Below are 9,469 nucleotides of genomic sequence, written 5' to 3'. Positions count from 1 at the left end.
TAAGAAACAGAAAAATAATGGTGGATCAAACAATATTAATAATTCTTCTAGCACATTGAAGCAACCAATCAGATCTGTTACATGTTACGTATCACCATGAATCTGTAAAGCTACCTCTCCTGAACATTAGCTCTCTCCTTAAGTCATTTTTAATGAACGAAATATCAACACGTTTCATGATGCAACCAGAAGCATCACTAAGATCAATAATCGACGTTTTTTTTGGACTCCGGGTCTCAGTTGGACACTTTGTAGACTTCATCCCCAAGTTGAAGTGTACAAATCTCAGAAGTCCGGGTCATTTCTCAGAAGTGATGAAGCTGAAGTGAAACAAGCGCAGTGGGAACTCGATTCTCATCAGAGCTGCTGTATCTGCATTTAATCAAAAGGAAATGTTTTGTGACACGTCGAATGTCGACAACAAGGGTTCAACATCAGTGGCCTGCCGGTGAGTTGTGATATGATCCTCTTCTCATCCACAGCTGTTCTGTACCTGTGGGCGGTCCCGCGGCAGCAGCAGAGGTTTAAAGGGGAAAAACTTGCGGGACTTGTTCACTGTCAGATCCCCTGAGTGAGGAAGCCGCCAGTTTCTTTTCTTTGTTTATGGATCTCGACCCAGCAGCAGCAGCAGCAGCCGCCTGCTCACCTGGACCTGATCCCGGACACGTGATCGGGTTCTTCCCGCTGCAGGCCGCGATGTGCGCCGCGTGCTGAGCGCAGCTCCGCGTCCATTGGACGCTCAGACCTGCGGCGAGCGTCTGTGGAGCGGAACCGTCCGTCATGGTCGGGGGAGGCGCGGGGGATCCGACGCCCTCGGCCGCCGTCAAGGTCTTCTCCGCTGGAACAGCTGGCTGCGTGGCCGACCTGGTCACCTTCCCCCTGGACACGGCCAAGGTCCGACTGCAGGTGAGGACCCCCCCACACTCCAGATGTGGCACGTGAAGCGCACGAGTTTTGCGCATTGAATGAACTGTTGAACTCATTCTTGTTGTCACTCTCATCGTTATTTATGATGATCGAAATGACACGAAGTCAGGATGCAATAATATGCTTTACTTTCACAAAAAAACAACACAATCTCCAGATTGATAAAAAAAACAATTGCACGTTTAATTTCTATGTTATACAGATACATGATGCACCTCTGTGTTCTCAATGGCTCAAATACACTATCTTATTACAGGTGCTTATTACTTTTAAAATCAAGGATGCAACATTCCCATCCAATGAAAAGGAAACATAATAACATAACGGGCCTATGTATGTATTGATTTGATTACAGCTGCCCCAATTCTCCCTGCAGCACACAGCTATAAGAAAAACAACTCCTCTCAGTTCAAACTGAGTCGACGGACTTGAAAATCTTCAATAGATTTGTGTTGTCCCTTTTATGTTGACACCAGATTCAAGGGGAATCCAAGGCCTCGCTGGGCGTCCAGAGGGCGAGGTACAGAGGTGTGTTCGGCACCATCTACACCATGGTGAAGACCGAGGGCCCGAGGAGCCTGTACAGCGGACTGGTGGCCGGGCTGCACAGACAGATGAGCTTCGCCTCCGTCCGCATCGGCCTGTACGACACCGTCAAGCAGGTCTACAGCAGGGGATCAGAAAGTATGGCATCACAAGTCTGTTTCCGTTAAAATTCATAGTCCAGTTTGATTTCCAAAAGCAGATGACTACATTGTGCAAATGATGGAACATTATCACTTTTTATTTACTTAGTCTTATTGTATCATTACTGCAAAAAATGATTTATTTTCATTAGCAACTGATCTGGAGAATATTTTCTCAATAAACAGGTATTGATGTAACATATAACATCTTAACCTGTGAGAGGCATACTCCACATATATTGAGTTGTGCAAGACACATTTAAGAAACTTCATCCATCATATGTTTGACATTTTAGCTTGAAAAAAATGACTACTATAGTAATATTTGCAGATTAATCTTCTGTTTGACTAATCTATTAACAAACAATTCACTGCAGCTTTTATCACCTCTTATTTAGACCTGCAGTTACAAACATAAATCTTGACAAGAAGACAGCTGTGATCCCTGAATGCACGGGTGGCAAAGTCAGACTCATTTCGGTTTTAAATTGTAGATGCCTAGACAGCAGGCATACAATTAAATTTGCAAATAAAATTAACAATGTGCCCTTGGTTGCTCCAACATCCTGTAAGATCAGTTTTTGCTGAGACTTTTAAATTGCTCCAACATCCTGTAAGATCAGTTCATGCTGAGACTTTTAAATTGCTCCAACATCCTGTAAGATCAGTTTATGCTGAGACTTTTAAATCACACCCAACTGTGTTACAGTGCATCGAAAAGCTGCTAATAAGTGTAGGTGTGTTCTAAGATCTTGTTTTGTAGAAAACCAGAATGTAGGGCACAGGGCAGATTCCTTTCTCATGGGACAGATGTGTGTTTATGCTTGAGGCCCATACCTGACAGAGTCGGTGGGCAGACAGACAGACAGACAGACAGACAGACAGACAGACAGACAGACAGACAGACAGAGATACACTTTGCAATTAGGGTCATGAACTGTAAGGTGCAGCATTGTCCATGGGTGTTAAACATAATTAATTGTTCATTAAATATATGTATATTACTGTATATCAATAATTCACACATTGTATAGACAGGTGGTCTGTTATACTGGACAGTGCTTATATTTAGATTTTCAACAGATGAATGTAAAATATGTGATGTGTAATAAGTACTGTAGCCTGTTGGCACATGGCAGCAGAGGGAGAGAAGGGTCTAATACAAGTTCTTTGTTGTTGTATCAGGTGCAGGGATCGGGGCTCGGCTGCTGGCCGGCTGCACCACGGGGGCGATGGCGGTGGCCTTCGCTCAGCCCACCGATGTGGTCAAAGTCAGGTTCCAGGCTCAGGTCCGCCTGCTGGAGAGCGGCTGTGTGAAGAGATACAGCAGCACAATGGACGCCTACAAGACCATTGCCAGGGAGGAAGGCGTTAGAGGCCTCTGGAAAGGTGAATCAACATGTGGAGAGCATGTAATTATACTGTGTCGTCGGTATTATTGTTGTAAAAATCTGTAAAAAAATGAGCAATGTAGTTATTGACAACATGAATTACTTGACTTTTTAAAATATTTGTTACAATTACTTTCAACTAACAACTACATACTACTATTTTTAAAATTCTTTTTGTCGCTCACAAAAACTGACTCGAGTGGCGTTGAGTTCGTTTTTGAGAGCTCTCCACATCTCTGTGACAGACTCCTCGTCTCAGCTCGTACAAAACACCTGAATCTCAGACCCAACTGTGGACTGCTCGAGTTGTGCTGCACATACCTTTAATATTGTGTATGATGTACATAATGTCTTACTGAAGTAATGTCTCACAGATAGTTGACCTGAGAGGTCCGAAAGGCCTCTGCAGGACCTCAGATTAGGATGTTTTATGTTTATATGGAGTTGCCATCTTGTCCCTCGCTTTGGGATAAGATGTGCCTTGAGACGGTCTCCATTCTAATAACAAACCTGACGTGACTTTTTGCAACCTAGACTTGTGTCTCCCCCTCCTCTGTTGGTATCATACTGAAATGCTTCTATGATACTTCTATGAACTTATTTGGTTTGGCTGTCAGCATGTGAGCTGGACCAAGAATCTTCCCCGTCGACAGATATGTGTTGAAAAAAACGTATATATTCACGTAAGGACAACTGAGGCCCATTGAGTTCATTCTTTTATTCACCACCGTGAGCACATTGGTGGGCCACTGTTTTATGGTTTCTTCGTGTTGAATCCTATTGTTAAAAATTCTGAACCATGTTTTCCAGGTTGTCTGCCAAACATAACTCGCAATGCCATCGTAAACTGCTCCGAGCTGGTGACCTATGATGTCATCAAAGAGCTCATCCTGAACTACAACCTGATGACAGGTGAGTTGCTCAGAAGATCTCAGACGCCTCATTTCACCTCATTGTTTTTAATAAGACAAAAAGGCATGAAGAAAAACACAAGGTATTGTAAAAAATATTAAAAGAGTAAAATAGAACAGGAGATTAAAATTAAATAGTATGCAAAAGTGACACATGGTACTCATTTTGTATGAAATATGTTGGAACAGATGTCTTTATGTATTTTAAGCACTGCGGACTTGTGAACTGCAATATCTGGATTTTGTTGCCTTGTATTGTTTTTCTATTTTCTTTTTTTTTTACTGATATGGACCTACTGTATGTGTCTGAAATAAAGATGAACCTTAAGCTTAAACAATGAAACTGATAAAACGGTACAAGATAGTAAGTAAGTTCGAGTGTGAATCAAGAGGTATGGATAAAAAGTCCCACATTTATTACAATCTCGTCTGTTTCCCTGGCTAATCCCCACATTTTGATTTTCCACAGACAACTTGCCGTGTCACTTCATTGCAGGATTCGCAGCAGGGTTCTGCACCACGATTGTAGCATCTCCGGTGGATGTGGTCAAAACGCGCTTCATGAACTCGGTGCCTGGGCAATACAGCGGTGCCAGTAACTGTGCCTTAACCATGCTAACGAAAGAGGGACCCACAGCATTCTATAAGGGGTATGTTAGCGCAGCATGTCGGATCCAAATACAAAAATTGTATGTTCAACAAAGCATATAAAGAAATGTTCCCTTTTTATAAAAAATCGTTTTATCCTTTTTCTTTTCTTATTTTTAGATTCATGCCTGCATTTCTTCGTCTGGGCTCCTGGAACATTGTGATGTTTGTGAGCTACGAGCAGATCAAGAGAGCCGTGGTGAGACTCCAGCAGTGACCTGTCTGACAGCTGGTATGACACTGGACTGAGAGACCGTTTGGTTGTGATTGCTGCTGGTCTGGACCTGTTCCTCCTCAGGGAAACAACACTGTACTGTACATCTGCACTAACTGTACTGTTCATCAAGATAGAAACAACTTCGGGAATTTTGCCAACTTGCCAACGATATTATAGATTTTTAGATTTTTTTTTATTTCATAGAATGTTCCTAACGGGCCTTAAGACATTTTAACATGTCACAGTAGGAAAAGCACATGTAAAAAATGAAATATACATATATTCAGAGCCTCATTAATTTCATCAGTATTGTGTTTTTCCTTCGGTGACATGTCAAAATCTTAGTTGTGAAAAAAGATAATTAATTGAGTAAAATCTTTAAGCACATTAACCATAACTTTTTGGTGGGTTTTTGTATCTAATGGCTGGAGTCAGGGGAAACTTTGATGTTATTATTACACTGTGACATTTAGCAATTGTTCTTCTACAATTCAGATTTTAAGTCTTTAAAAAGACCAAAAAATAATTAATGTTGGTCATCACAATTTCAATAAATTGCATGTGTTGTTCAAGCAGCACTTGAATCCTAAAATATTAAATTGACAAAAGAAAAAGCAAAGCAGCAAATCCTCACATTTTAGAATCTGGAACTAGGGAATATGTGTTATCAATTGTGCTGAGTTGATTATCAAAACAGTTGGTGATGTTTTTTTTTGTTCATGTCAAGATACAAATTGACTAGTTGATCCAGTCCGTTAAGAGTGAGCCGAGCCTATGCTGCCAAAATTAATCTTAGGTTTTATAATTTGAATAATAATATTAATGCCAAAAACACGAGAGATGTTTTTAATTCTATGCAAACTGTGATAATAATTAGAATAGTTATTGACGTTTTTATTTCTACATACAATTGTAACTGGACACTGGAACCATATCCACTGGCGAGATTTCACAAATTAAATTAAAATGTTTAAACATCAAAATAGGCATTTATGTTTTTCTTCTGTCTTTTAAAGGGCACTGTGGACCAACATATATTTGGATGATACCATATAAGGATTGACGCATAGCACCCAGGAGGTATTAAGGTATTAACTTTATACATAGTCATTTAAAGATAGAGCTCATGTATATTCCTCAGCATGGGTCGGCTCTGTTGTTGCAATTTAAACTGTACTAGCTCGTTTAAAAGGTCTCCACCGACTTGTGTGCAAAAGAGAAGTAACAAGGTGCTCCACCAAACAACACAGAGACCTGGAGGTGAATGAGGTGAGAAGCACAAAACGACCGTAGACAGACGGGAAAATTGCCCAATTTGAGTGATGTGGGACAAAAGAGGCTGCTGACAAAGATGTAACTGAAGTCCGTGGTGTAACATGAACACGCTCCACGTTGCTAATCATCTCCGGCCGTGCCAGTGAGGTTTCTCCACGGTTGAATTGTGATGGCAGGCTTTTTCTGGGCCACATGGCTCTCCGGCTAACCCCTCGAGAGTCGACCAGGAGGGAATATTCAAAGTTACTGGACAAGTGATGGATTTGACAAGATCACCCTAAGACTTTTATCAAAAGACAGACTGATAGATATTATGATGGACCAGGAGAAAGGGGGAAAAAAGAAGGAGTAACTGGTCCTTTGCTGACCTTGGCAGGAGTCTCTGCACACTAATGATCGGAGATATCGAGTGTCTGTGAGCAGTTCAAGTTCACCGGTCTGTTCAGTATTTCTTCTGACTCAGTGGAAAACACACATGTGATCACCTGGCACGGAGATCCATGTTGCTGTCGCAATCATCAGACAGAACCAGTTCTCCCATCTCCTGTAGCAAACTAATAAATACAGCACAGAATAGTACGAGTGGTTTAGTTAAGAAACTCTTCATGCACAAAATGATCAAAGTTATTGATGATCCACTTTGCATTGCTCATTTCATTTAATCTAGTATAGTATCAGAGTTTCAGCAATTAGGTTCAATCATGGAGCATCATTTTTCCTTTTACAGGTGCTGTGCAGACACAGGTATGTCTTCATGTTTTTAATATGTGTTGTCTTCAGGATTGGACAGATTCGATTTTCCTATATGTGAGCAGCTTATTTAAAGTTTCATGAACATAAAGCTATTGTTCTGTACCGAATATATAACTGAGAGATCATCTGTAGGTGACAAGGTTACTATTTACATCAGTATGTACTGAAATGATCAGCTTCTGCTGAAAGGCCAAACATTTTTGTTGGAGGACAAGATTCGGCCCACAGGCGTTGAGATTTACTGTTTTCATTGTGATATTGTGATTGACTTGTTTGTATTTCTTAAATATACTAGAACCTGTCACTGCCTAGTGTTGGCAAATGTAGAAAAAAAGAGTGGTTTTAAAAGTTTTAAAAAGTTTCAGCTTTTCCACACTTTGTCTTGCATTGGTCTGAATTTACGATTGATAATGATTAATAATAATGAACGTTTCTCGAAAGGAAACTTGCATCCTGAGACTGGATTAAACTTCACGGTGGCGCCTGTCGATGTCTCTTCTGCTTCACCTTCAGCGGCTGAAGGCGGACAGGCACTGTCAGCCGTTTGGGGCCTCGTCCATACACTCCTGGACAAACAGACTCATCGTCGGAATCCAAACACAGTGGGAAGAGCGGTAGATATCTGGCAGTGTTTCCATGGTCCCCAAGGGGCAGGAACAGACGGTGGCAGCAGGGGGGTAAGACGACCGCTGTGCTCAGACTGCAGACAGGCTCGCAGGGGTGATGGATCCGCTGAGGAAAGGCCACGGAGAAATCCTGAGCTTCAGGGTGAATCTCCCTGAGTCTTTGTCTTGTTTTCTCCCCATGTCGAATCATTTCCTTGAGTTTCTTCACCACGATCAACCGGACGTGTTGGAGTTTCCGCAAGGTCAGAAAAGAATCCAAGAAATCTGCCACCTGTATTTTCCTCTCTGCAAGCCTCTTGAACAGCAGCTGTCAGGAGAAATATTGGTATTGGCTTTAAGTATTGTTAGACCCTCTTCAGTTGCCACATAAATGCTGCACTTTCGTCCGCATAGTGCAGAGTATAAGACTATATTACCTGACATAAGCTGTAAACGTTGAACGTGAAGGTTATGTCAAACAAGGGACCTTTTACTTTTTGCTTGACGTCTTTAGTTGGACTGCTGATGTTATTCGCCACAGATTTTTCGATTTATCTTGGACCATTTGTTATGCACCATCTCATTATCTTCTGTGTATCGAGACGACTTACAAACAAGGTACTTGAATATGTGCTGTATTTGAAGACTCATAAGACAAAAACATCACAGGCCAACATGCCAATACCCTCAAAAAAAAAGAAGTACATCCTGACCTCACATTGCTCCTCTGCACGATTGATCTTTTTCTGGAGACCCGTCTGTGCATAATGAACACTGTATCTTTCAGCTACGGATTGAAGAAAAGCAAAAAGAAATGAACAAATAGAGGAAAATGGGCTATGCATATTCAAGTCAGCCGGGATGAAGTGCATCAGAATAGATTTAAAAACTCACCAAGTTGTTCTTGTTTGGCCTGAATGATGCTTCTGCGTTTTCCCAGTTCCTTGTACTTCATTGCGAGCAGCAACTTAGCATCTCTGAATTTCGGTTTTTGGGAAAGACTTGCCTTTGCCAGTCTTTGATTTGAAACCAGCATGTTCTCTACAGCCCTCTGCAGTCCCTGAAACTGGGAAGGACCTGAGATATTTTAACCCTCCTGAATTTGTTGTAATTTAGCCAAACCCTGCAACACGAGGGAAGGTGTGTGTGTGTGTGTTGAAGAGTTACACACACATGTGGGACCCCCAAACATCTTTACAGTCATCGATCTCAGTGCTGGCTCCGTAGACGCCCCTCTAAATTGTGGACAGTTAAATGAAACCCTAATGGCAGATTTGTTTTTCCTCACATACAGTATAGTTCCACACGCACATTACATATTTGTCTATAAAGAAAAGGCTCCATGCTGTACATAAAAACCTGCTATTCTCTGCAAACTAAGTTTCTTGTATAAAGACATGGATCCTCACTTTGTCAGGCACTCACCTTCTCGCTGCACCTGATGAAGTGATTTATTTTGTCTTCGTCCTCCAGCAGCGCGCGCAGATCTCCGGTCCTATAAACTCCCAGCTGGAACGACATGATGATGACCCTTCTCTCTGGCTGCTCAAAGTTTGGAAGCTGATGCATCCTGCCAGGGCGCAAGGTGAGCTGCGGATGCTGCATTCAGGGACTGTCGGAAAACTCGACAAGAGCACATAACGTATGCATAATGACCTTAAATGGCCCGATTTCTTGTATTACAAACATTACTCTGCACTGGTGTGCTCACTGTAGCTGGAGATTAACTGGAAATTTTACAGAGGCTGTTGCCCAGAGGCCCCCTGACCTCTGGCGCCTCTGACATCTATGTAATCTATCTGTGGCCATAAGCTCTAACTATTAATTGGTCTCATGTTGTATTGCTGCTCATGTTGTATTGCTGTATGCCGGGGGGCGGCGGACACTAGGATCCTGTTATGACCCGGCTCTTTGCCAAAACAAACACGGAGAGACACATGAGGATCAAGGGGAAAAATAACAATAATCTTTTGGTTAAGTAATAAAATGTTTCCTACTGCAGACAGAAACTTTCCAATCTTCTTTTCCTTTCAGTGGCCCTTGATTAAAAGCTTTA

At 41.9% G+C, this 9,469-nt stretch overlaps 1 protein-coding gene across 3 annotated transcripts; it reads left to right on the top strand.

The window, feature by feature from the left end:
* The first annotated feature begins 370 nt into the window (after positions 1–370).
* Positions 371–7,349, top strand: LOC118298948 (mitochondrial uncoupling protein 2-like). Of its 3 annotated transcripts, XR_004789727.2 has the most exons (9): positions 371–906; positions 1,404–1,611; positions 2,799–3,002; positions 3,815–3,916; positions 4,385–4,565; positions 4,684–4,762; positions 5,797–5,868; positions 6,783–6,799; positions 7,250–7,349. XR_004789727.2 is itself a non-coding variant. In XM_035622172.2 (7 exons), exons 1-7 carry the CDS (start codon positions 781–783, stop codon positions 5,824–5,826), a joined length of 930 nt encoding a protein of 309 aa, XP_035478065.2. In that variant the 5' UTR covers positions 371–780; the 3' UTR covers positions 5,827–5,951. The 3 variants fall into 3 exon arrangements, 2 of the variants coding, with proteins under 2 accessions (XP_035478065.2, XP_035478066.2); XM_035622172.2 differs by lacking the exons at positions 6,783–6,799; positions 7,250–7,349 and having other exon boundaries at positions 5,797–5,951; XM_035622173.2 differs by lacking the exons at positions 6,783–6,799; positions 7,250–7,349 and having other exon boundaries at positions 376–906; positions 4,684–4,795; positions 5,797–6,010.
* The last annotated feature ends 2,120 nt before the right edge of the window (positions 7,350–9,469 follow it).

This window comes from Scophthalmus maximus, chromosome 11 (genome assembly GCF_022379125.1).
Source record: "Scophthalmus maximus strain ysfricsl-2021 chromosome 11, ASM2237912v1, whole genome shotgun sequence".
Lineage (NCBI taxonomy): Eukaryota > Metazoa > Chordata > Actinopteri > Pleuronectiformes > Scophthalmidae > Scophthalmus > Scophthalmus maximus.
The sequence above is the reverse complement of the archived record's forward strand: the minus strand, read 5'-3'. Positions and strand labels throughout refer to the sequence as shown.

Coding starts and splice junctions, on each gene's coding strand:
- LOC118298948 (XM_035622172.2), top strand. CDS start 781: ATGGTCGGGGGAGGCGCGGGGGATCCGACGCCCTCGGCCGCCGTCAAG. Junction 1,612..2,798: donor CTACAGCAGGGGATCAGAAA/GTATGGCATCAC, acceptor TTGTTGTATCAG/GTGCAGGGATCGGGGCTCGG. Junction 3,003..3,814: donor CGTTAGAGGCCTCTGGAAAG/GTGAATCAACAT, acceptor CATGTTTTCCAG/GTTGTCTGCCAAACATAACT.